This window comes from Trachurus trachurus, assembly GCF_905171665.1.
Source record: "Trachurus trachurus genome assembly, chromosome: 7".
Taxonomy (NCBI): domain Eukaryota; kingdom Metazoa; phylum Chordata; class Actinopteri; order Carangiformes; family Carangidae; genus Trachurus; species Trachurus trachurus.
The window spans coordinates 416,266-444,051 of NC_139901.1; the positions used below are offsets into that span (position 1 = coordinate 416,266).

At 43.6% G+C, this 27,786-nt stretch overlaps 1 protein-coding gene across 1 annotated transcript; it reads left to right on the forward strand.

The window, feature by feature from the left end:
- The first annotated feature begins 3,150 nt into the window (after positions 1-3,150).
- On the forward strand, positions 3,151-27,087 carry clcn6 (chloride channel 6). Its single transcript, XM_083976011.1, has 23 exons — positions 3,151-3,458; positions 5,013-5,072; positions 5,194-5,259; positions 5,877-5,942; positions 6,032-6,098; positions 6,342-6,448; positions 6,539-6,665; positions 7,440-7,507; positions 7,896-7,954; positions 8,047-8,179; positions 9,393-9,506; positions 10,753-10,919; positions 12,697-12,808; positions 12,933-13,062; positions 14,203-14,356; positions 14,568-14,724; positions 15,912-16,018; positions 17,410-17,596; positions 18,008-18,168; positions 19,023-19,179; positions 20,066-20,173; positions 20,285-20,410; positions 22,457-27,087. Exons 1-23 carry the CDS (start codon positions 3,384-3,386, stop codon positions 22,535-22,537), a joined length of 2,589 nt encoding a protein of 862 aa, XP_083832137.1. The 5' UTR covers positions 3,151-3,383; the 3' UTR covers positions 22,538-27,087.
- Positions 27,088-27,786: the final 699 nt, after the last annotated feature.

Genomic DNA, 27,786 nt, shown 5'->3' on the forward strand with positions numbered 1-27,786 from the left:
GGGCTCATAATATATTTATAGTTGAGTTCTCTCACATAATAATGTGACAAAACCATAGACTGTAAAAAGATGGACAAAACATGTTCTACAAATATCCAGTTGTCTGATAGAATAGCTAATTATATAATAATATATATATCCTAATGGAAGCAAATCTGAAAATTGAACGTGATCGTCCTCAGGTTTTTTTTTTTTCCACAAATGCTGCCCAGTGTAGAGAATTTCTTTTCTCTGCGCCGGTGGTCTTTAGGGGAATCTGATCTACCCTGCCCACTATTGTAATAACCATAGACTGTAAAAAGAAGGTAATAACATGCCGATACACAACTATTTTGGAGCATAGCCTGGAGCGTAAACCCCACACGTTGTTTCGATGTTTTGGAAAACCGTCGAGTGAGTAAAGGCTCGTTCGAGATGAGCCAGGCGTGCGCAGAATCGATCGCCGGTGACCAGCGCACAATGCATGCCGGTTAGATTTGTGTCCGACTTGATCCCGACTTGCTCTGACGTCATGCACGCGCCTGCAACGATAACCTCACGAGATCAAGGCGGCCGCAGTTTTTAGAGCCAGGCGCCGCAGTTGCTCTCCACCGACTGCTACCGCCTGCAAGCCTCAGGGCATGTGGGAAACGCGCCGGATCATGAGCTGATTGGCTCTTAGTTAGGACTGCAAACATTACGTGTTGTTGTGGGTCATTCCGCCAAAAGAGTGCCATTTGCTCATTGTAACTCTTAAAAATTAAACTTCATTTTTCATTCCATTTCAGTATAGAATTTTTTAATATACACATTTACTCATTCAAAATGAGTGGTCAATCTCAGGCTACTTTATTTAATTTATTGCTGCTTTTATCATTGCATTTTTGAAGAAAAAGTAACAGCAATGAGGGTAACAGCAATGAGTTTTTAGCATAAAATCAGCAATTGTGTGAAATCTAGCCAAATAGCATCTATTCTAATAGCTTGAGCACACAGAGCACATTCTTAGGATTTAACTGAATATTTTACTTTTGATATCAACAAACACTGTCTAGAGATAATTTAGGTAACAGGAATGAGTTTTAAGAGTGACGGACCCTGACATAGCTACAATATCATTCAATTTCAGGAAAAATAAATTACAGAATTTAATTTTGGTCTTCCCATGACTTTCAAAAGACCTAAATGATGTCACTTCCAGCAGAACATGCCACTGGTGGAATGTTCCAAAACTTTTAGAGTGTAGAATGTGTTCGGGTAACAGCACTGAGTGAAAACCTGGGGACGGGACTAAAATGTGAATTTTAACCAAAATATAATTAGGTTTTAATTTAAAAAATGTTATATAAGTGTAGATATAATATAAAGTCACACTAATATGCAAAAAAAATGAGATTTTAGAAGGATTTTATTCATAATGCATTGTGGTAAACTATAGCGTTTGGCTCTGGGGACATGCAACAAAGGCTATGTTTCAGTGCTTTGAAAGCCTTTTTATAGTAATTAAAAATTATATATCTTTAATTTCTACAGTGATTCATGTGTATGGTGCTTTGTTTATTAATTAAATGCAATTTATATTATATTTTTACATGTTTTTATACATTTAATATGCTGGGGACAGAAATGGCACTCTTTTGGTGGAATCGCCCTTGTATAATGCTGGATTATATGAATCTCATGTTGTAGGCCTATACTGCTTAAAAAAATATTCACACTGAGTCAAACGTATGTCCCGAGAAATATATTGGTTATTTATTGGACAATTGCAGTACAGCATAAGAAATATAAACTTTGGTGACTTCCTATGTGTATTGATAGCTTTCACTGACGTCACGTCCCAGGGCCCTGGCGGTCAAAAGCAACATTCCAAAGTGGCCCCGCAATGGACTTTCTATGGACAAACAACCGAGTAATGACTTAAATCATCTGCCAGCAGCCGAGAAAGAAAGATATAAAAACAACTTTGAAGTTTTGGGCACTTGTGACCCATATTCAACACCAGCTGCTGTATACGAGCTGTTTAAGATGACCAGTTCCCTGCCGAAGCTCGAGTTGGGCGATGTTTACATTTACCTGGTGGAGAATCCATCATCCTCCAAAGCTTGCAACCAATATTTCCGGTGTTATGGTTCAACTGGTTTCTGATTAAAAGCCCCATTTTGTAGTTTTTTTTAATCTTAAAATAATGTTTCTGGACTCATTGAAGTGGTAGAAATGTACCTGTAACTTTCCTGTGTGGGAACACCGTCCTGGTAGGCTACCGCAGCTCCGCTGAGCTCCACAGTCTGAGCTCCAGCCCACTGAGCCCAGGCTCCCTGCTCCTCTCACCCACAAACCAGAGCCCTTAGCTGGGCTGCACGGTGACCAGCCCCCCCCCCCCCCCTTCCGCCCGGAGCTTTGCACCGGGGGGGAGGACGGCAACGATGACGGCGGTCCGACAGCAGCGGGACCGGCGGCGGCGATGGTAACCCGGCGGGACCGCCCGCCACCGGACACCGGCAACAGCACCGCCCGCGGCGGCAGCGACACGGTAACGGGGGTCGGGACCGACCGCGGCGCGGCGAGGACGATGACCGGTGTTGTTTAGCGTATTTTCAGAGTGTTTTCCATTAGTTCGTAACTTAAACATGACAGGCTTTGTCATAGTGTGCAGTATTGTGCAGAGTGAGAGTAGTGTGGCGCTGACTGACTGTAGATTGCCTGAACAGGTTCACTCACAGACGCATATTGGCTGCACTAACATGTGAACTGCGGCTTTATTTGTGAATTTGTGACAAATCTGCGGACGGAAGTGCAGCACAGCTGTTGTTCGGTACGGTAACCAGTTAAATCAGACACCAGTTGGGCCATAACACCGGTATTTTTGAAGCAGCAGGGAGCAGTGTGTGTTTTTCTGCCTTGTCCTAATCCGCGGACAGCGGGGAAGTGGATTGTTTTGACCGCCAGGGGGGCGTTCCATACGGGCCGTGACGTCACATGAAAGCTATCAATTGACGGCGGCTGGAAACTGTCCGACTTGACTGCAGCTTTCTGTCACCGCCCCCTGCTGCTGCCGCCTGCTCTCGCCGGCCGTCCAGGCGAGGCGCAGTTCATCTCGAACGAGCCTTAAGTCTCTGGTAAACCGTCCGCCTTTGTCGTCACGTGAGGATGAGATGCTCGTGCTGCTTTTAAGTGTAATGGGAACTCTGATAACATTTTCCTGTAGTTTCAATGCTAACAACATAATGTATATCCGAGATCAAATTTTATTGACGCCTATGCATCGGCCGGGATGTTGTTTACTGTAAAATATCACACGTTGTACCAATTAGTGTACTTTTACAAATTCCTCCAGAGGGTTTAGTCCTTGTAGTGGCCGGGTTTCCTACGGGCTTTGAACGCAGCATGACACAACAACGAAGATGGCGTGTTGTGGAAACTGCTTTTGTTGCCAATGTTGCTGCAGAGAGGGAGAAACGCGGACACCAGAAGAACTGGTGAGTAAACATGTCGTGACTGGTTAAAGCGAACTCTATTGATTATTTATTAGTAATAATATAAATAGAATAATGCCAGTCTCCTCAGTGTGGTGTATCCTGGCTCTGCTCCACCCCGCTGCACTGACTGTCCCGTTGTCTTCCAGCATTTACAATCACAGCATAATGACCCTACACCCATTAATACTTAACCAGCAGCTGGGCCGACAGGCAGCGACAGGGACAGGGACAGGGACAGGGACAGGGACAGGGACTGTCCTCACAGTGGAGTCTGGACGAAGGGAGCAGCAGTCGCTGTTGTTCCTGTGTTTATGTAGAGGAGGCCCGTTTAGGTTTAAACCTGTCAGTGGAACGGCTCCCTCCTTTTCCTTCACTCCACTGTGTTTAGCTAATTGATATTTTTGCCCTCCTCTACCACAACTTTGCTCACCGTCCCCTTAACACATCATGTCCTTCAAATGAAATGTAGAGGATTGTGGATGGAGTGTGGCGTGTCCCTCTGACTGTACAACTGAACACACTGCTATAATAACCAACTGTCATCAAAGTAGTACTGTAGCAGGTAGTGACATACACCTGGCCCATATTACAGCCCAGCCTTGTTTTCCTCCTGCCCCGTACCGTCTGCTTCTATGGACTCACTCTGGCCCATTTAACAACTCATGATTGTCAGATGCTGCTGCCACAGTCTGGTGCCTGAGGGTTCATGTTTCTATCTGGGCTGCAGCCAGTAGCATCAAGACTGAGAAGGGCCTGACTATGGTTCATGTTCCTCTGAAGAGCTGCACTTTGTAGCTGGTTTATTTCAAGGTCCAGTGTCTTCCCTGGTTTGGACATGCCTTCCCTCTGATCGCTAACAAACTTTGCTGCTGATCATCTTTGTGTCACTACTCAGTCAGCAGGTAGCACCTGCACACTGCTGTAAAACTCCCAACAACACTCACTGGTATGTAGCGATGAAGCAATGCAGTGATGTGGCATGTCATGTCAGCAGTGAAAACCTGCAATGATGGCTGCTCCTGTTGACTTGGCTGGTGGCGCCAGGCCCAAGCAGCTTCCTGCATCCTCTGTGTCTATGACCTCTGTCTCTGCCGCCCAGTGGAGCCCGTTGGTGACTGTGTCATAACGTAGTGGGATTCTCCACTGTTATCCAAGCAGCCACCACCACCACCACTGCAATACATCATAGTAGTGTGTCCTGAATATGTCTCTCTGAAGGGCCCCACATCAGCAGCAACATTCACATGTCCCTGAAGACAGTGCTTTGACTGTGCAGCCAGAGGGGTCAGAGGTGATGCATTGCAGGATGTGTGTTGTGTCTGTGCACATGCCTCACTATGGACTCCACTAATCTTCTCCACAATGAAGCCAAAGAGGGGATCTCGACCTGGTTGTCAGAACATGGTGAATGTCCACCTGTATCATCATGACAGAGTCATCTTGATGGAGTAAACCATGTGCCAAGGCAGATAGAAAGCAACACACTCACTAATGAACTGGATATATGTCCAGTAAGTTGCTCGTAGTTATATTATATTTTGCTGTTTTTCCCAGACAATCCTCGGGGAAATCCAGGATGAAGAAGACGAGATCCTGCCGAGGAAAGACTATGAGGTGAAAAACTTGTGAAACACCATCATTACCGCTAGGAGAAGACTGTCCAACCTATGTTAGTTGATGTCAGACCCAGCTAATAGGTAGTTATACAGTCTTTTTTTTTTTTTTTTTTTAATAGAGCTTGGATTATGACCGCTGCATCAATGAGCCCTATGTGGAGGTTCTGGAGGGGATGGACAACAGGGTAAGTAACAAGTGTAATATTTTCTTTGTGTAGCACATTATAAGTATAACATTTGTTTGTAGTTGCTTAATTAAAATTCATGTGGGAGAAACTTTCTCAAAAATCAAAACAGTGACACAGGCTTGGTGCTCAGTATTTCTACTCGGTTTGTTTAGCATTAACATGGTGTTCCACGAGGGTTATGTTTTGGGTAACTTTTGTTCTTATACTGCATAATTAATCTAGAATAATTATTTAATAATCAAGTAAACATTCTATACTATATATATATATATATATATATATATATATATATATATATATATATATATATATATATATATATATATATATATATATATATATTCATATATATATATATATATATATATATATATATATATATATATATATTCATATATATATATATATATATATATATATATATATATTCATATATATATATATATATATATATATATATATATATATATATATATATATATATATATATATATATATATATATACATCTATACTATATTCACTAGTACATTGTTCTCATCTGAGGAGAGATTAAAATGTTTTTTACTCTGAGTTTGTGGTGTTTTATATGAAATGTTTTTGTGTTGCCAACAGAAAGCCAAAAAGTATGAAGCAGTGCGGTGGATCATGGTGTTTGCCATTGGCGTCACAGTGGGTTTGGTAGGTGTATTTGGAGTATTTCGGTTTTCCTCTCTAGACTCAGACATGTTACTGCAGACCAGAGAATGTTACCTTCTTGTTTCTTTCAGGTTGGCCTGTTTGTGGATTTCTTTGTGCGCCTCTTCACCAAAGTGAAGTTCAGTGTGGTCGGTGACTGTATCCTTTAATAAGTCTGAATTCACTCTCATTTAAAGTGGATTGGATAGATTTTTCTTATCGTAACTAATGGTGTGTTCATACTATATCATTTTGATGCTTGTATGGAGCATCTCTCCACATTCAAGCCTGTAATGAACCACATCTGCTTGTCACAGCTGGATCACTCATCTCAGTGTCTTATTGAGATGATGAGATAATGCCCTGCTCCACCTTGTTCCACCTTATCTGAACAACCTCCAGCTGTGGAGAAGTGCAGTGACAAAGGCTGCCTCCCTCTCTCTCTGCTGGAGCTCCTGTCGTTCAACATGACCTTCATCTTCATCGCCAGTGTGTTTGTCCTCGTTGAGGTGAGGCAGCTCCGACACAGGAGAATACACACCCCCTGCTGGATCACGTGAGGATGCTAACGTGCTGAATTCTGTTTCCCTGTTCTCCAGCCAGTCGCTGCAGGCTCAGGAATCCCAGAAATTAAAAGTTACTTGAACGGTGTGAAGATTCCTGGAATCGTCCGGCTGCGAACGTTTCTGTGCAAGGCAGCAGGAGTCCTGTTCAGTGTGGCCGGAGGTAAAGTGTGACTCAGGGCTGTGTGGTGTAGTGTGAGTGTATGCAAACATTAGAGGAGGTTGTACAGAGTAAGGTTCCTGGCACAACTTCCACCTTCTTCCAATGTGCAAGGAAAGTAGGTCCCATTCCTTATTTATACTCCTTCACCCTTTGCCCCTGGCAACGAAGTAGCAAGAGATACGGGTAGAAGCACTGACTCCCCTATGACATGAAACACCACTATACTGTAATATGTTGTCATCTGCATAATAAAGCAAAGTTCAACTAATTTGCTGCTGTTGGACTGAAGTTAAATTTCAGACATCATTCATTATATGACACATGAAAATATGTACAAATGTAGCAATGTCATGCAAATGATCAGTAATGATGTAACATTAGTGAACATAACAAAGAAATTCTTCTAATGAATAATAGGGTTGTAGTATACGGACATGATTGAATGTGTAAAATAGCCATAGTTAGTTATCATTTTGAAATCTTCCTGAATGGCACAAATATATCACATGTGTGTGTGTGTCTCTCTGGTTGCCTGTGTAGCTGTATTGCTGGTGTATCCTCATTACCCTCCCCCTTAGAGAATGGAGATGCCCCCACCCCTGACAAATGAGACTGGGCCTTGTAGTGAACAGAAAAACTAATTTGATTTGATTGCATAAGAATTGATTAAATATCAAATATGGAGTTACACATTGTTTTTCCAGAGCCTCAGAGTTACTGATCTGACAGCTGCAGTGTGTGTCCTGTAGTGACTCTGTGTGTGTGTCTACTCAGGTCTGTTTGTGGGGAAAGAAGGTCCGATGATACACAGCGGAGCCATTGTGGGAGCTGGTCTTCCTCAGGTACAACACAACACAACATCCACACAATGTCAACAATTTAAGCTGACGCTGATACCCATGACTTTAGGAAAGGAAACCCTTGAAGGGATGGTGGGGTTGTATGATCTACAAATAGCCCCTAAGTACTTTAATTGCAGTAGAAGACTCTCTGCACTCCTCCCTTTAGCAACGCCAGCCCATAGCCCATACAACCCCACTTTAAAAAAATGCTACTATCCCTTTAATGTTCAGTGTGAACCAATGCCTGATAACTGATAACAAAAAACTGTGACACACTTAACTTAATGGACATACATTAATATACTATATAATTTGATGCAGTTGCAACTGCTGCCCTGACCCTTATTGTGGTGTAATGATGCAAATCCCTTTTTCCTCCCTGTATCAGTTTCAGAGCATCAGTTTCAGGAGCATCAAGTTTGATTTTCCATATTTCCGCAGTGACAGGTACGGCTCATATTATCAGACCGCTCGGATGTCGAAATATGTGTGTAAATGTGTTGTCAAGCGTAGATGACTGTCTCGTCTTCACTGTTCAGGGACAAGCGAGACTTTGTGTCAGCGGGTGCTGCAGCAGGAGTAGCTGCTGCCTTCGGAGCTCCTATAGGTGGCACCCTGTTCAGTCTGGAGGAGGGATCCTCTTTTTGGAACCAGGCTCTCACGTGGAAAGTGGTATGTAACCTCTGCCAGGGAACACCAGACATTTCTACTCTCTCTTCAGACTCTGTGGCTGGATTTGTCCCAAAACTCCGGATGAGCCGTCCAAGTAGGACAGGACAGGCTGAGTGAATCAGCTCAGTGTCTCCACGTTAGTGAGTGTGAACCCATTGTGATGGAGCCTCTCAGCCTTTGACTGTGGTGGTTTATTTGTAGCTTGGTTGGTTCATTTGTAGTTCAACCTGATTAACTGGGTGATTTGTATTTTTATTGATTAGTTGGCAGCTTTATTCAAATGTTTTTTTCATGCAGTATTCTGACTGGTTGGTTGACTTGTAGCTGTGTTCTAACTGTTAGGTGTAGTCTGATTGGCTGGTTGATATGGAGCCCTATCCTGATTGATTGGGTGATTTAAAGGGATAGTTCCCCCAAAATTGAAATTTCACTCATTATCTACTTCCCCTCATGTGGACTAAGGGCTGGGAGAAGTTTCAGAGTCCTCCGTGGCTTCTCTGAGTTACAGGGGGTCTCGGCGTAGCAGTGCATGTCCATATAACGGTTGCAAATGGATACCAACTGTCTTCGTAACAAAAAGACACACCAAAAAACGTCCCTCTTGTATTGAAGCCCCAAAATGTGAAATTGTTCTGAAAAAAATGAAATAAGTCTATATTTCAAGCTTGTTTGTAGCGGAAGCTCCTCTTCCTGGTCCGTCAAATTTGGATGAACCAGGGTCTGTCCTCTTCCCAGTTCGTCCAAATTTGACGAACAGGGAAGAGGAGCTTCGAGAAGCTTCCGCTACAAAACAAGCTTGAAATATAGACTTATTTAATTTTTTTCGGGACAATTTCGCATTTTGGGGCTTCAATACAAGACGGACATTACATACGAGCAGCATGGAGGTATTTGGATGTTTTTTGGTGTGTCTTTTTGTTACGAAGACAGTTGGTATCCATTTGCAACCGTCATATGGACATGCACTGCTACGCCGAGACCCCCTGTAACTCAGAGAAGCCACGGAGGACTCTGAAACTTCTCCCAGCCCTTAGTCCACATGAGGGTGAGTAGATAATGAGTGAAATTTGAATTTTGGGTGAACTATCCCTTTAAAGATGACACACATGACTAGGTTAAAGTAATATTGAGGAGACTTTACCTCTGCTCTACTGTACCTTTTATTGCATGAAGCATGAACAACTGAGTGTGATGCAGCGCTCTCCTTCCGCAGCTCTTCTGCTCCATGTCGGCCACTTTCACCCTCAACTTCTTCCGTTCAGGGATCAACTTCAACAAGTGGGGCTCCTTCCAGCTGCCTGGCCTGCTCAACTTTGGGGAGTTTAAGGTAAAAAGTCGAAGCAAACTATCCTCTTCAAACTTCATTGTGATGAGTCTGATGTGATTATCACTGGTCTGAAATCCCAAGCTGTTTCTCAAAAAACCTACCTTTGTGAAGCAGTTGGATTTTAAATGCAGCATCTGAAAGATTCAGATCCTTAAAGGGATATTTCAACATTTTGGCAAATTCGCCTATTGCCATAAATCACTATAGTCATAGCAGTAGGTTCATTACCTTTAATTGTCGGTGCAAGCTGTTTTAAGATTGGCGGGGCAGAGACGTGAACTGCTCAGGTAACTCTACGGAGGCTCATGAGATTTCTATGTTCCTCATCAAACTAAATACAAAATTCAACAACTCCAAAACGCCTGAATGTGACCTGCACATTCAACACGCTATGAAATAATAATGTATAATTATTTAAAGCAGAAGTAAGTGATACGGTCGGTTTGGCTAACTTCTTGTCAGCCGATGGAGTTAGCAGCCCCCGCCCTCGTCATGGATCTATTGGTCCTCGTCCCTACGTCACCACATTCACGCGCATCCCTTGGCTGCACACACAGAGAGGACTGCCCCTTTATGCCGTTCTCTCTCCTCATTGGATAAAGGTTGTAGGATACAAGGAAAGTTTTCTCCTCGGCTTACAGCAGAGCAGAGTGACTGACAGACCCGTGTTTTGGACCAAACACTCTATGTAAATGATTCCCGTCGGAAGATACAACTATTTAAGACTTATATTAACACAAATATTCCGCTTACTTCTGCTTTAACATTACGACACATGAAGCAAATACTTGGAACTACTTGAGCTTTTGAAGTCACTCTGCCACGCAGCCGTGTCTGGGATGTAGTTCCGGCTACGTATTTGCCTTGAAAACAACAAAAACTAAAAACTAAAAACAGCTTGCACCGACAATTAAAGGTAATGAACCTACTCCTAAAACTATAGAGATTATGGCAATAGGCAAACCTGCCAAAATGTTGAAATATCCCTTTCAACAACTGTGTAGATAATCGGTAGCCTGAAGGTCTGGTAGGTTCAACAGGTGTGGGACCAGCAAGATTTATGGCTGGTAACTACTTTTTTGCTTTTTAGTTTAGTCATTTCACATGTTGTGTAAAAACAGAGACGTTCTAATATGAGAAGAAGGGCTTTGGTAAAAAGTATTTTAACATGTGTGTGTCTTCTCTGTAGATGATTATTGTTCATTGTCAGCCTGAGTGATGTTATAGTAAAACTACTGCTCATCAGTGTCCAGAGGGAGATAAGAACTGCCACCTGTGGACAGTTGTGGACCTGGCCTTCTTTGTCCTGATGGGTGTGGTGGGCGGCCTGCTGGGGGCGCTCTTCAACTGCATGAACAAGTGCCTGGCCAAGTATCGCATTCGACACATCCACCCCAAGCCCAAGTTCATCAGGTCAGAGCTGCTGCACGTCCCGCACAGAGTTTCCTCCACCAGCCACGATGGCAGTGGTGGAACTGCCACTTCAAATGGTGTTTAGAATTGTTTAGAATTGTTTATTAAGGATCCCCATTAGCTGGTACCTTAGTAGCCAGCTAGTCTTCCTGGGGTCCACAAGGAACAACACAAAATATACATATATACACAACATATCATACATTTACATTTACAGTCAATCACAATAACCTAAATGTTAAAAAGTTAAAGCAAACATTTGAACATTTCCACCAATCTTAAACAGAGTTTTTCTTAGATAACAAAGTGGAACCACTCTTACCCGTATACAGCTCATAAAAAATACATTTTCAATTTCTTTTTAAATACCTGTTTCCTTTCAATACAACAGAAGTAGTGAGGTAGATTATTCCACAGAGTTGTTGCTCTATAGATAAAAGATCGTGACAAGGCCTTAGTTCTTGGGTGAGGCACTTCCAACTGACCACTGCTGGACCCTCTAGTGCTATAGTTGTGCACAGTGTGTCTAAAAACAATTTGTAGTAAATAAAAAGTCAGGTGCTTTACTGATCAAGACTGACTGAAACATTACTGCAGTGCTTGATGCTAACCTGTTATCTACCATCAGCCATGAGAGGGAATCATGCATGCAGTTAACATTTGATCGGGTAGAACAACTCAATACCAACCGTGCAGCCTTATTTTGGGTGATCTGCAGCTTTTTGAGCTCAGTTTTTGCAGCAGATGCCCAAAGCACAGAGCAATAATCTAGGTGGCACAACACCAAACTCTGTACAATCTGACACATGAGGGGTCGAGCAACAAGGGAAGCACATTTCCTGTGTTCATGTTGTGATTAGTGTGTGATTTAAAGGGATAGTTCACCCAAAATTCAAATTTCACTCATTATCTACTCACCCTCATGTGGACTAAGGGCTGGGAGAAGTTTCAGAGTCCTCTGTGCCTTCTCTGAGTTATGGTACAGACACACCAACTCCGGTGGCGACGGATCCCGATGCAACAGATCACCGAGCGCACTGGCGAGTGGGCGGTTCTGTGTGACGTACTGTGGAGCTTGAGTTTCGCTCTGCCGTTTCCAACATGGCGGCCGGGTCACAAACAATCTCATTTTACAGTTAAACAACACACTAAAGTATGTGTCTGAAAACGAGACACACCAAAAACATCCAAATACCTCCATAGTGCTCGTCTGTAATGTCCCTCTCGTATTGAAGCCCCGACATGAGAAATTGTTCCGAAAAAAATTAAATAAGTCTATGTTTTAAGCTTGTTTGTAGTGGAAGCTCCCAGTGTTGCTCTGCCGGAATCTCGTGCGATTTGCAGAGCCGTGAACTGGGTGTCAATGCAAATTGTGCGAGATTTGGACGGACCAGGAAGAGCAGTGCTGGGAGCTTCCACTACAAACAAGCTTAAAATATATATTTATTTAATTTTTTTTTGAACAATTTCTCATGTTGAGGCTTCAATACAAGAGGGACATTACAGACGAGCAGCATGGAGCTATTTGGATGGTTTTTGGTGTGTCTTTTTGGACGAAGAAAAGTGCGCTCTGTTCTCAACCGCCATATGGACATGCAGTGCTGCACGGAGCCCCGCTGTAACTCAGAGAAGCCACGGAGGATTCTGAAACTTCTCCAAGCCCTTAGTCCACATGAAATTTGAATTTTGGGTGAACTATCCCTTTAAGTGCTGAACGCTTTTGAGTGTGTTGGTGCAGGTCAGAGGTAGATGTTGTTCTGTCTGCACCTTTTCCCAGAGTTCTTGAGAGTCTGCTGGTTACCATGGTGACGACAGTGGTGATATTTGCAGCCTCCATGCTGTTGGGCGAATGCCGTGACTTGTCCTCCCCCACAACTCACAACTCCACAGTAAGTCCACTCTTAGTCAGTCACACTGAAGCTCTCACCTCTCTCTCTCTTTAGCTTCATGTATATTTATCATCACAAATGAATTACCAGTAGCCTACCTAAATTGCTTCTTTTTTTTTTCTAGGTGTCTGGCAGTGAGGACATCAACTCAACCATCCGTCAGTTCTTCTGTCCCAACAAGACCTACAATGACATGGCCACGTTGTTCTTCAATCCACAGGAGGTTGCCATCCACCAACTCTTCCACCAGGATGGTGAGATGAGTACACACACACACACACACACACACACACACACACACACACACACACACACACACACACACACACACACACACACACACACACACACACACACACACACACACACACACACACACTTTCAAACAGACTGACTAAATCATATCAACTTGACATTTCCTGCCATTTTAAGACACAGTTTAATTTAACATATTTTATATATTCAGATCCAGATTACAGATGTCCCTTAAAAACCTCTCAACAGGCACTCAGACACAAGGCCCCACTCAGTTACTGCAGTGAACACAACTTTTCCAGAGCCCGTGATGAATTTTATTTATTAATTAGTTTATTTGAAAAGGGACAGTGTACATTAATAAAACATTGTAAAAACAAATGTAAATGTACCCGAGTTAGCTAAGAGGCTAATTTTCATCGGTAGTCCCTCTGCCTGATAAAGGGCATCCTATAAAAAGACGGCAACAATAAAATACTGCATATAAAAAAGGTAACACATTATAAACACATTATTATACACAGTAACAATACATCCACTAGTGCATCATGCTCTTATATACTCTAATAACTAATAAAATCTGCATCAATGTTCGCATTTTTATTTGTTAACAAGCCATTTCTTGGCATTGTTCTTAAATGAGTTGTATAATGGAGACATTCTGATTGATAGTGGAACTGAATTCCATTGATGTGATGCCCTAAAGGAGAAGACAGCCTGACTTCTTAAGGGAATTGTGCAGTCTCCCCTTGCTGCGCCTCTAGTAGCCCTGTTGACAGAAGATCTGAGGTTTATGAAACCAGATAAAGGAGGAGGAGCTGAACCATGCAAGATCAGCTCAGCAGTTTATACTTATTCAAAATATGACGATGATGAAATCTGTAGGGTTTCTTGTCTAATATTTTAAGTGCTTATTTATATAATGATTATATTTCATTTCATTCTTGTGGTGTTTGCGGTAGATTATCAAATAGATGATTTAATTTGCAACATCACTCAGTTTCCCATGGTTCCATGCTACCCTGGTGCTCTGTCTGAGTGTGGATTCTAAAAAGCAGCAGAAAGTAGCTTTTAAATGATAAATGCTCCTGTTACTCGCTCTGTGTGTTTCACACTGACTGGTTGCCCCGCCCCCTCAGGTACTTTCAGCCCTGTCACTCTGTCAGTCTTCTTCCTGCTCTACTTCCTGTTGGCCTGTTGGACGTACGGCGTGTCTGTCCCCAGTGGTCTCTTCGTCCCGTCCCTGCTGTGTGGGGCGGCTTTTGGACGCCTGGTAGCCAACATCCTCAAAGTGTAAGAACAGTGTTCTAATGTTCTCTTCATGTTCTCCTCAGGTTCTAATCACAGGGGTGTGCCTGGAAACCAAATACCACAAAGCATCATTTCACTTGATATTTAGACAATTTAATATCAGATGAATAGTTTGTGTAAATCTGTGTTTGTCTTCAGCACCATGGACAGAGTCAGGCTTTATTGATTCCTCACTGTGTTTGTCCTCTGGCAGGAAACTGGGGATGGACATCTACTCAGGGACATTTGCTCTCATCGGTGCTGCTGCCTTCCTGGGAGGCGTGGTCAGAATGACCATCAGCTTGACTGTCATCCTCATCGAATCTACCAATGAGATCACATACGGGCTGCCCATCATGATCACTCTGATGGTAAACTCTAATGTTTATTTACAGCCACTGCACTGTATTTTTTAATCTTCCATGCATGAAGGAGTATTAAAGGTCGGGTTTGAGATCCTGGAAAAACTGTTCCATCAGGCCACATTTTGAAAATACACAAGTCGAAAGTCCCAGCCCCCTTTCCTCAGACTGCTTTCTGAAGCTTGTTCAGTGTTGGGTTCACATCAAGGAGAAGCTGCAAAGGTGTAGCCCTCGTGGCACAACTCAGGAGGAAAGGCAGGGAGAGCAGGACAGCTTAATGGGAGGACTGGGTGGCAGACTGGTTCATAGGAAGAGAGGGCAGGCCGGTCTAACAGCAGGGGAAAGGGTGGGAGGGGGGGGGGGTGCAGGCGGCGGTTGGTGCAGAGAGATGGAGCTCCGGTGGATCTGTGGAAACACAGAGAGAGTGCGAGACACCAAGGCCAAACTACAAAGTGCAACAAATAATGATAATGACAGTTCAAAATGTACTGAGAGGAGGAGAAAGGAGAGGGCTCTGTGTAACCAGATGTGTCCCCAGCAGTCTAAGCCTATAGCAGTGTAGCTATAAAATGGTTCAGAGCTACCTGAACCAGCCCTAACTAAAAGCCCTGTCATAACTAGACGTCCATGATGATTGGATGGTGTTTTTACAGCACTGTCCGTCACACAGGTGACTGACTTTTTTCATTTTTGTGAAAAAGTATTGAATTAATTGGTTGCAATTGGATTGTGAAGAGGATTTCCATCAGTTCAGTAAGAAAATGCTCCAGAATAGGATCTCCAACCCTACCTTTAAGACCAAGGATGAGAAAAAAAGTTGAAATGTAAAAAAAAAAAAAGATTGTGTATTTCCTTCTGATCAAATGGAGTTCTCATTTCAATCTCTTTAAAGTCCTAATGCTTCATCTACACTGTGTTTATGAGCCAACAGAGACAGAATGTGTTTGCTGCTGAAGTTGATTCAGTTTGTTTATATCATTCAATCTAAATCTTAAAATAAAAACCAAATCTATCTATCTATATTTGACCTGATTGTCAAGCTTTGTTCCCAAAGTTGATGACAAAAAAATCATTTTCTCATCCATGGCTCTAATACTCTTTTATACCTGTGAGTCTGAGATATGGATCGTTGTGTGTACAGTACAGTCATGTATTTCCTGTGTTCATGTGTTGAATGGGTCTGTGGTGATCATCAGGTTGCCAAGTGGACTGGAGATTTCTTCAATAAGGGGATCTATGACATCCACATTGAGCTGAGAGGAGTACCGCTGCTGGAGTGGGAGACCGAGGTTGAGATGGACAAGTAAGATCAACCTAAAAGACTAAAGTCTCTGTCTTTCTGCGCCGGCCTGTTTTATGTTCTTTTATTTTGGTCATTTGCTGCGTGCATTACGATCCAAAGCCTTCCTGCTCAGAACAGTGCAGCACATACAACTAATCTGATCTGTGTGTGGAATATATGAGGATTCATTATCATGATAGAGACAGAAAAATATGACCGATTCTGACAGGTCAGTCATTATATTGTATTGTTGTGACATTACATTTGAGATATCCTTCTCTTCTCTATCTCTATTCAACTTCAACTTCGACTTTATTGTCCCCAGAGGGAAATCAGTCAGTCTATCAATTCCTGCCAATCCTCTTGGCATCTCCATTTCAAAGCACCAGGTCCGAGTCTCTTACAGTACAGAGATCCACCAACTTGTGATGATGTAATGATGATGTCAAATCATGATGGATCAAAACAATTGATACTCAGATACTAATTGATACTAAAGTTTGCATTTGGATTAGATAGTTATTGGCAGCGTGCTGCTACCTGCATTAGTGGTGAAACATCTTCAACAATCTACAACCAAGTCAGAGAACTTGACACAGCCCCCCCTGCTTGCTTGCTGAAGAGTGTTTCTGCTGACTTTAGGAGGAGGCAGGATATCATTACCCATAGACGTCCAGCGTTTGAGCTAAGCTAATCAGCGGTGCGCCAGCTCTGCCCGCATCTCCCTTGTTACTGCACGCACAGTCGAAAGGATGGTGTCTATCAGCTTGTCATGGACTCTGGAGTGAGGCAAGACACACAAAAAAATGTTGGCGTATCCCTTTAAAGAGAAAAGGGGAGTTTGTTATGTGCTACTTTTCCCACTGCGCATGTGCAAATGTTTGTATGTTCTGAGTCAGGAAGTGCGGTGTCGGTCTTTGTTGTTGTCGTGCACGAGTTGGAGTAAAGTCATGAAAACGTACAGTTGTTGTCGGAGTTACTGAACTAACACATTATAGTAATATGGTATAGTATAGTAGCTACTAAATGAAAAGGGTATGGACCTGCCCAGTTGACAAAAAATGATTTGAAGGGTTTATTTAGGAAAATAAATGAAGAAATTAAAATTAAAAAAAAAAAAAACAGCGCTTTAAGAAAATCCTTCCTCTTTCCCCTCCTTGTCTCCTTTCTTTCTCCCTTTCTTCCCTTTTTCTTATCCTTCTTTCACTCCTCTTCTCCTCCCCCTTCCTTCCCATCTCTCCCCCCTTTTCCTTTCTCTTCTCCCTCTATGAATTCCTTCATTTATATCTGACGTGTCTGTATGTTTTGACGTTATCAGCCGCCACACACTCATTCTGGGTGAATTCTCCCATCGCCGTTCATCCCACCTCTTGGTGTTTTCAGTGTGTATCATTTCTCTCGTCTCTCCTAAGGCTCACAGCCAGTGACATCATGGAGCCCAACTTGACCTATGTGTATCCCCACACGCGGGTCCAGTCTCTGGTCAGCATCCTGCGCACCACCGTCTACCACGCCTTCCCCGTGGTCACTGAGAACCGGCAGAACGAGCAGGACTTTATGAAGGGCAACATCCTGGTCAGCAACAACATCCGCTTCAAGGTTGGTCCTGCACCGCTGACAGCCGGGGACACACGGGACAACCAATCAGGCTCTAGTGATCTGCCCAGCCTGCTAGAACATATAAATACACATTCTAGCTTTAGTTCAGCTATTAGTCTTTAGTCATTTCTTCCTTTTTCTTGTGACAGTTTTAATCTTAAACGTCTTTTTTGTATGAAAACATCCCTGTATTGTGTAGAGCTGTACTCAGAGCAGTAAGCAGCCAGTAGGTGGAGGTAGAGGATAGAGAAGAGTGTGTGATGAGGCAGCACAGTGGTTCCGTTTTAGGACGCGCACGCTGATGTGTTGATTTTAATTTAAGAGCTTCTTTAGTCACATCAGTGATCAGTGATCTGATTTGTAGGCTGCTGATGTACCAGTGTAAATGTAACCCATTGCTGTTGCATGCAGAAGTCCAGTGTGGTGTCCCGGGCGGGGGAACAGCGGCGGCGCTGCCAGTCCATGAAGTCGTACCCGTCCAGCGAGCTGAGGAACGTGTGTGACGAGCAGGGCGCCGTGGTGGAGCCTGCAGAGGAGGGAGAGGACCTGCTGCAGCAGATGTTAGAGAGGAGGTGGGAGACACACACACATAAACACACACGCTTAAGATCACAGTCAACTAAAGGTGACATTTAAATGGACAACGAGGAGTTTTGGAAAGCAAACATTTCCCATGAGCCTCCGCGGGCACTGTGAAATTCTTGGACCGGTGCAAGACGAACGTCTTGCCAAGAATGTTTTCATTCATCAAGAATGAAAGTTGGAGGTTTGAAGACGATCAGATACTGTTGTAGTTCCGACCATAAACGATGCCAACTAGCGATTCGGCGGCGTTATTCCCATGACCCGCCGGGCAGCGTCCGCGAAACCGAAAGTAAAGAAACGCTGGTCGGCTCGCCCAGCATTTCCACCACTAATAATAATAACAAAATAACGACAGAGACAAAACAATATATTTATCGTAAATGGAGCCATTAACAAGTGTGGGTAACGTAGATTCATCCACATTAATATGAGACTTTTTTATTGTCACGGAAATGTTGGTTCTGCCGATGGAGAAACTCCTCGTTGTCCCTTTAAATAAAATACTATTAAAATGCGATATTACATGACATACATTGCAATCTATTGCCTTTTTGCACAGTAAATGACATCTCCATGGAAAACTTTGTCAGCATCTGTTTTATCTAATAAGACAAAGTTCATATTGTTTTTCATAAAGATTATTTTCAATTCATATAGTAAAAGACCATCCATTAATCAACACAATATTGCCACACAAAATACTGATATACTATGCTGCATTATTTTTTCCCCTTCACCTCTGCTGTAATGATAAATGATATCATAGAGGTGAATACAGAGTGGGATTCATTTGTCAGTCATCTCTTCTCTTCCTGTGATCATCTCACTGTTGTTGTCACAGACACGCCCCCTACCCCAACCTGTACCCAGACCAGTCTCCCAGTGAGGAGTGGACCATGGAGGAGCGCTTCAGACCGCTCACCTTCCACGGCCTCATCCTGCGCTCGCAGCTCGTCAACCTGCTCATCAGAGGGGTGTGCTACGCCGAGAACCAGTCGGTCAGTCCCACACACATACACACACGCGGGACACTACCCTGAATCTATGGTCATTTCCAGGAGACTTACCCATTTAGTGACCAGTGAACCCCTCACGCTTACTCTAACTCCTAATTCAGTTCTACACTGTCACATTCAGTGACTCTGATATTTCTTTTTCAAAAGGAAGTCCTCAGTCCACCTGCTCAAAGTTCTTCAGGTTCTTGTCCGGTTGATGCAACCTCACTGAGAACCTGCCTCAGATCTTCTTTCCACGAGTTAAACCTATGTAGACTGGTGCCACTTTCCCACGTTCCAGTGATAGATGATCATTGATCATTTCTGATCTCATTTTAATACTTTCAATTTTTTGAAAATAGTTGTCATAGTTTAAGTTAAACATTTTGGTCATGGTAGCCATGATAGCCCTGGGTCCATGATGTTGAGATCAGGACTCTGTGGGGGTAAATGGTCAGAGGGATTTGCACTTATACAACACTTTTCTAGTTACTCGCTTTACACTGTTTGTGCATTCACCCTTTCACACACACATTCATACAATGCTAGACACAGTGCTTGAAAGCTAACCATTCACACTAGGGATGCACATTTTGAATTTTTTTTCTGACCGATAACCGACGCTCGTTAACCGATTATTAACCGTTAACCGATAAGATTAAGACGCTTGCGGCGCACGGCAAAAAAAAAAAAAAATTAATCGACCACCGACCTTCCAGTTAGTGAACGAGCTGCTCTACCTGCTGAGCCACATGTGGTCAGACCATCAGCTGCAGGACTCCTTATTGGTCCTGGTTATATCTTTAGAAACCAATAACATGGCTCCTGATTAAAAAGAGTGTAAACATGTAAGCAGTAACTGACCATCTCCCCACCCCCTCCATCACAGAGCGCCACTCAGCCCAGGTTGTCCTACGCAGAGATGACTGAAGATTACCCACGATACCCTGACATCCACGACTTGGACCTGGCCCTGCTCAACCCCCGCATGATAGTGGTATGACCCATTCAAGCTCTAAGTCAGAGAATCGGTTCAATTCAAACTTCAAACAAGAGTGGTGAAGGTGACAAAAGATGAAAATGATGATGTTCTGTGATGTGCTTCCAGGACGTCACCCCCTACATGAACCCATGTCCCTACACAGTGTCCCCCAACACCCGCATCTCCCAGGTCTTCAACCTGTTCAGGACCATGGGCCTGCGACACCTGCCTGTGGTCAACGCTGTTGGAGAAGTGAGTAACGAAGGTTACGATGTCGTAACCCTACAGTAGTTATATTAACACAGGCTTCGCCCTCTACTGGACTCTATGGGTATAACTCTCCTCCAATCGCGTACGCGCGATGGCCCACTGAAATTTGCATGTACGTAGCCGGCCAGTAGGGCGCGCCTACTGTACCTTTCCCGCCCTTTTGCAGGTATACTGTATAAGCAGGTGCACCGCAGTGTTGTTTTTGGCAGGCATTTTAGATTTAGTCTTAGTCTTTTTGATGAAAATACTTATTAGTTTTAGTCATTTCTATTTGTGATAGTTTTAGTCTAGTTTTAGTCAGTTTTAGTAAAAAAAAAAAAAAAAGTCTTTTAACAAATTAATTCAATAAAGGAATGGTTTTACACATAATGTTTCCACCCAATGTAGAATACTTTATGGTCTAAGTATTATGCACTAGCTACACACAGATAAAGTGGTAACAGTAGTGCATTTAGTGTTTTTTCTGCTGGATTATATTTAAATACGTCCATATATCTTCAGGTCGAGTGACGGCAGGTGTGTTGAGCAGAATGTGCGCTGCATGTCAGGTGGTGGTGTGACCACACAAGGATGGGATGCAGCAGCATTGCAGATACTTTTTGATTTTAATTGACAGATTACACGCACAATGAGCAGAAATGTCATGCATTTTGAACGTCTGACCACCCACCCAACCACTTAGCCCTGTAACAGGAATGGTGGATCCAGCCCTAGCCGCTTGGATGGTTTTCACTACCTGCGCAGTCAGCCCAGCCCACATTAGCCTGTCCCTTTCAGGGGCCAGGCTTGAAGTGGCTGGCCCAGGATCAGCAGCGCCTGTATCGCGCCTGCCTCCTGTGACAGTGCCCCCCGGAATTGGGGAATGGACCATGGTGGAGCCGCCATCATTGTGGTCAGCTCCACGTACCACGGAGCTGACCGCCGGTCGGGTGCCACCAGAATGACCCTCAGCCGCTCCACTCTCACTCTCTCCAGTAGCTGGGGGATTAGACGGAGGGGGGGAAAGGCATAGAGTAGGCTTCTTGGCCATGGCGCGTGTGCAAACGCGTCCACCCCCAAGGGTGGATGGTCTTGTGGGCTCAGGGAGAACCAATGGGGGCAGTGTTCAACCTGTTGGCAAACAAGTCCACCGTTGCCTTCCCAAATCGTGTCCAGATTGATGTACCACTTCTGGTTGTGGCTCACTGGCTTCGGGGGCAGTGGGGGGGGCAGGGGAAGCCCGACACACTCCTCTGCAGTCGTCAAGACTTTCGGGAAGTCGAGCTTGATTGAAGCGGCGCCAAACACCGTCGAGCCATCGGAGAGGGAGAGTTCCTCCTCCTCGTCTCGTAGCGGCGGCGAGTCTGCAGCAAAGGCTGAGGCGGGTCTGGTCAGCGGCGCTTCATCAGGCGGCGTGGTGGTGGTGTACGCCGGAGCGGCGTCTTCCTCCTCCATGGCGTCGTCCTTCCCGCTCCTCCTCCTCACTGCCATCAGGAGACAGGGTGAGAAGAGCTTCACCGGCGGTGAAGTAGTCGGCTCGCTGCTGGCGGCGAACCCAGGGGATGTCTCGGCAGCACGGGCAGGCCGGGCGCTGCTCCAGCCCGGCGGTGGCGTGCTTCCTCCCGAGACACTCGAAGCAGAGAAGATGCGGGTCTGCCGGGGCGATGATGCCGTTAGGGCAGGCCGGGCAGGGGCATTGTTCCTGAAGCAGCGACTCCATCCTTGGAGCTAGTGTGACAGTGGGCACTCGCCAACGCTAAGTAAAGGGTAAGTAAGTAAAAGGAATAAGGGCAGCTGGCGGTGCACCTGCTTATATACCCACAAAAGGGCGGGAAAGGTAGGCACGCCCTACTGGCCGGCTACGTACATGCAAATTTCAGTGGGCCATCGCGCGTACGCCATTGGAGGAGAGTTAAACCCATAGAGTCCAGTAGAGGGCGAAGCCTGTGTGAGATATATCACACTGTGGCCATGACACCGGGGGAAAGTAACAGCTGTGTCATGTTTCATGTGCAGCTCATGTTGTTTATTATTTTCCATCTCTTTCAGATTGTTGGAATAATCACAAGACACAATTTAACCCATGAGTTCCTGGTGGCCAAACTGCGACAGCACTACATAACCGTGTGACTCAACCCGACTCAGGATGAAGTCCCACAGTCCTCCCCAACCTGGACTCTGTGAAGTCTGGTCCTGAGCCTCCATCTCAGTCCATTCCCAACGGCATGTACCGCATTCATTCCCCCAACACACACAGGAGACACTCAAAACACACACACACACACACACACACACACACACACACACACACACACACACACACACTCTGCTACAGTAGGTACAGTAACACAGTTCTCCAGGGCGAGGAACTGAACCGTTGTGTCACAGTGTCAGTGTTGATGGAGTGTCAGCTTCACATCCACTGGTTTCACTGGACTTCAACTCTGATGGAAACATATTTGACCTCACCATGTTTATCTGTGTAAAAAGTCACAGGTCCAGATGATCCATGTGGATGATTGACAGTTCATCAACACTGGTCACTGTGCTACAGGACTGAGTGTTCATCTTAAAGGGCACTATCATGTGTTTCTGTCAAACAGTGGAGTCTGACACTCTCAGACCTCTGGACCATACTCTGTAATGTTATGTTATAAAGTGTATGTCAAAGTGAGTCGGCTCTGAACACTGGGTTTCTCAGGTTTCTCTGCTGCAGCCACAAACTGATGTCATCTCTCCACTTCATAACTTTATATAATCAGCTGCTCTGAAGTCAGTCTGACTGAACAGCATCATAGATAGTTGAGGTGCTCATTTGGTATTTTATCAACAAGGTTGGCTTGAGTGTAGCAGCTGATTTCTCCTTCAGTGTCATTTTAGCCAATTTCCCACACAACTATTAATGTTTTATATACAGCTAAGTGGCAACAAGCAGGTGATGGGACTAATATTTCCTGAACGGCAGTGATCTTAGTTGCTTCTCCACTCTCACATTGTTATCCAACTGGGACATGATGTGATGTTGCTCAGTTTTACACTTTGCTTTCAGAACCTCCCACAGCTGCTGGGTTCAGTCAGTCAGAGGGAAGAGAGCTTTTAATGAGGCCGCAACAATACTTCCTCAGCTGAAAGGTACCATAGTAAAATATTAAGATCACCCTGCGGCCTCTCAGCTGCTGGGCTGGTCGCCGTCGGCACCTCTGCACCCGTAGTCAGGCGACTGGTTTGTAGTGAGGTGACATTAGTTATTAGTTATTAGTTAGACACCAGACAGGAGCAGGCATAGAGAGATTACATATAATCATTTCTGGCCGGTCTGGTTGGATATACGGGTTGGGAACATTTTCCATGCGTTCTCCAACGGGTGCTTTCTGAGTAGGAATGGAGCGCAGCCGTGTCAGTAAAGTTAGTACTGTGAGGTCATGAAAAGTCCACAAGTTGTGCTTGCCACAGCACTGAAACAAAAACCCACAATAAACAAACTACAAAACTACAAAAACGGGTGACAAGCAAACTTAAGCTAAATATTAAGATGCAGTAAAATAATGTCATAGTATTAGTAATTGCTTGAATTACTTAGGTGAGTTTTCCTCTAACTATGGAAATTTATGATAAAACAGGTGAGTTGACAACCTCATGAGCAGCAGCATTATTTTGTTGATTCTTCATGATGCATGTGAATAACCCCTCACTGCATCATAGACACAAAATGAGACCAGAAAAAAGAGCAGCTAAATGATGGTCAGAGATGCAGCTGTTAATGGGATAGTTCAACATTTTTATTGCCATAATCCCTATAGTTTTATGAGTAGATAGATTAATACTTTATTCATCCCTAAAGGGAAATTCACAAAAGTAGGTTCATTACCTTTATTGTCAGTGCAAGCTGTTTTGAGATCTGCGGGGCAGAGACGCGAGCTGCTCAGCGAACACTATGGAGGCGAACGGTACATTTGTCTTTTCCTCCTCAAACTCAACAAATACACAAGCCAACAACTCCAAAACACAATCATGGACAAGTTGTGACCTGCACATTCACCACGCTATGAAATAATCGTGTATAATTATTAGGGGTGTAGCGGTATACGTATTCGTCCCGTGCCGTGCCGTCACGGTACGGGGGTCACGGTTCGGTGCACACAGTCACACGACGAATTCGTCTGAGTGAATATTAAAAAAAAAAAAAAAATAGTTGAGTCCTCCCAAGGGGGCAGTTGTCGGTCTGAGAAGTGAAGCTCACTTCCGTGTTCAAAAAACTGCAATCCCCCCGGCTTCCTCTGGGGGCTGGTGTCAGAAAGCAGCATTCTCCATAGACCCCCATGTTAAAATCGCCGACTTTACATCCTCAATAAACATGATCAAAGCCTGGTGTCAGCACGTTTTTTGGTCTCAACCGATAGTTTCTACCCCCGTACACACTCTGAGGGGGGTGAATTTTTTTTTTAAACTCTGCCGTTTTACTGTTATCAGGTTAAGATTCTGGCTAATTAGGGCGTGGAAACGTTGAGTGACAGGTCCGGAGCGGTCCGGAGACAGGCTGCTTCTCGACCAGTGGGCGGGTTCTCGGCCGGCCAATCCAACATGGCGCTGTTCAGGCCGCCATATTTGAGTCACAAAAATGACTCCCCAAAACCAATGGGTGACGTCACGGATGCTACGTCCATATATTTTACAGTCTATGGTCCTCACTCCAATCTAGGTGGCGGTATTCTGTTCTTCGATATTCTTTCTTTTTTTTTTCTTTTTTTATAACACAAGACTGATTTCAGTTTTACATTCAATTAGTGTCTGTTGTACCGAACCAGTAGCCTACCGTACCGTGACCCCTGAACCGAGGTACATACCGAACCGTGACTTGTGTGTACCGTTACACCCCTAACAATTATGGAACATTACGACACATGAAGCAAACACTTGGAACTACTTTTGCTTTTGAAGTCACTCTGCTGAGCGGCCATGTCTGGAATGTAGTTCCGGCTATGCATTTGCCTCGAAAACAACTCTGTCTCGTAATGTTGCATTATTATCTCATTATTTAGTTGAGTATGTAGTTTGATGAGGGAAATGCGGAAGTACCCTGCAGCTTGCGTCTCTGCCCCGCCGATCTTAAAACAGCTTGCACCGACAATTAAAGGTAATGAACCTACTCCTAAAACTATAGCGATTATGGCAATAGGAGAATTTGCCAAAATGTTGAACTATCCCTTTAAGAGTTCAGACATAACTTCACACTCAGTCATGAAAAACTAAACAGTGAACACGTTATTGGGAATGAGTTTGACCCTGTTTGTAGAGGTGACAGCTTCACTGACTGACTGCGGTACATCAAACTACCAAAACACAACCTTCCTCACAACCCTCAGAATCTGTCTTTTCACCTTCTTTTTTTTTTTGGATGATTTTTTATCATTGCTGTCACTGTAGCACTTTTGTTTTTTCGACTATTGTCTGTACATTTGAATTTTCTGTGTAAGTAACTGGAAATTGCACTAAACTCATGGGCCTCGCAGCTTAGCAAGACTTGAGGAGGTCCTGGAGGAGTTCGCTCATTCCACGTAGGACACACAGTAACATTTCTAACCACTTCAGAAGACGTGATTTTAGCACTGAAGACATGTAGTAATATGTTAGCTCAGTGAGTTCAGTATTAGAAAGTGTCAGGGCTCAGAGGATGTTGGCCATGGTTTTGTTATGTAACAGGGAATTTAAAGTGAAACTGGAAAATCAATTTCTATAAACTATTTGGTTTTAATGTTTTAATATCAGATTTGTAGCAACATATACTATCTCTCTGGTCACTTTCATTTTCATGCCTAAAAGGGACTAAATGTAACTGGGAACAAAGGCAAGTAAAAGGAAGTGTTGTATTTTTATTCATGGATGGGTGAAGTTCACTGTATGTTAGGTTAGATGGGTTATAACGGCACATATGCACATCAAACATCCCACACTTGTTCCTTATCTCTTCTGTTTTATTTCAGAGATTATTTTTTTATACAATTTTATTCTTATGATTTTGCTGCCTGTGCTGTGAATGATTCAGTGTCATGCAATTGTATTTCTAAATGGACCAAGGCTGTCCTGGATATTAATATTATTTTTATTGTTATTGTTTATAACCTTAATTGTTGCTCACTTTTATTTTTATGTTTCCCAAAGTACAGATGGCAGACTATGAGATTAAGAGAAACGGTGGACAGTGTGTAGTCATACCTGATGGACTGTTACAGACTAAAGGACTGAAGGACTTTGTGTGTCACATGACTACGTGAAGATTAGACAGCAGCCTGTGCTTGTTTAGGAATTTGTAGTTTCTACAGATGTAGAGAACTGGCACGAAACGCTGCAGCCATGGAACAAAAAGCAGAGAAACTCTGTCTTGTGCCTTTATTTTTGTTTAATTAAATAAAGGTCCTTCTGTTTTGTCAATCATACAAAGTGTTTCTGCTTGTTTTGTTTGTTTGTTTGTTTGTTTTTTTCTTATAAACAACATGGTTACCTGAGCCATGAAGATTTTTCAAACAAATGAGTATCAATTGACTATTTTAATGCAATGTCAGAGTAATGAATCAGTAATAACAATTTCACACCAATAGAAGAGTTGAAGTAGTGAAACTGGAGTTTTCATTACAGGTGACTCTATTGATGGGAAGACAGCTCAACACTTTTCATCTAGTTCATCTCCGGTCGAAGTATTAATTAATCAAAAGGGATCCCTCCTCTGTTGCTCACCCTGAGGTTTCTCCAGTTTTTCCCTGTTAAAAGGGTTTTCCATGGAGTTTTTCCTCAGTGGATGTGAGGGTCTAAGGACAGAGGATGTTGTTATGATGTCATGTAAAGCCCTTTGAGACAAACTGTTTGTAATAACGGGCTATACAAATAAAATTGCCTTGCCTTGCCATTTATGGATTATTTCAGCAAGCAATTCAGCTCAGATTTAATCTTTTGAACTAAACATTCAGGAATTACACAACCTTAAAGGGATAGTAGCATTTTTTAAAAGTGAGGTTGTATGATCTACAAATAGCCCCTAAGTACTTTAATTGCAGAAAAAAAAAAAAAACACAGTTCCATTGTTCGCTATATTATAATTTTTCCAGCCCCTCAAAGTGCAGGAAAAACACAGTTTTTATTTGGACCTATAACCAACTCACGTACCCAAATAAAAACTGCGTTTTTCCTGCACTTTGAGGGGCTGAAAAAAAAAGTATATTATAGTGAACAATGGAACTGTGTTTTTTTTTTTCACGTAAAACCTCTTTTAGGCCACGAAAATAGGCCGTTTCTTTGGGTCTGTTCACAACACTGTATGTTGTAAATCTCTGGGCAGGGCTATGGGCTGGCGTTGCTAACGGGAGGAGTGCAGAGAGTCTTCTACT

Coding starts and splice junctions, on each gene's coding strand:
- clcn6 (XM_083976011.1), top strand. CDS start 3,384: ATGGCGTGTTGTGGAAACTGCTTTTGTTGCCAATGTTGCTGCAGAGAG. Junction 13,063..14,202: donor CCAACTCTTCCACCAGGATG/GTGAGATGAGTA, acceptor CCGCCCCCTCAG/GTACTTTCAGCCCTGTCACT. Junction 16,019..17,409: donor ACCGAGGTTGAGATGGACAA/GTAAGATCAACC, acceptor GTCTCTCCTAAG/GCTCACAGCCAGTGACATCA.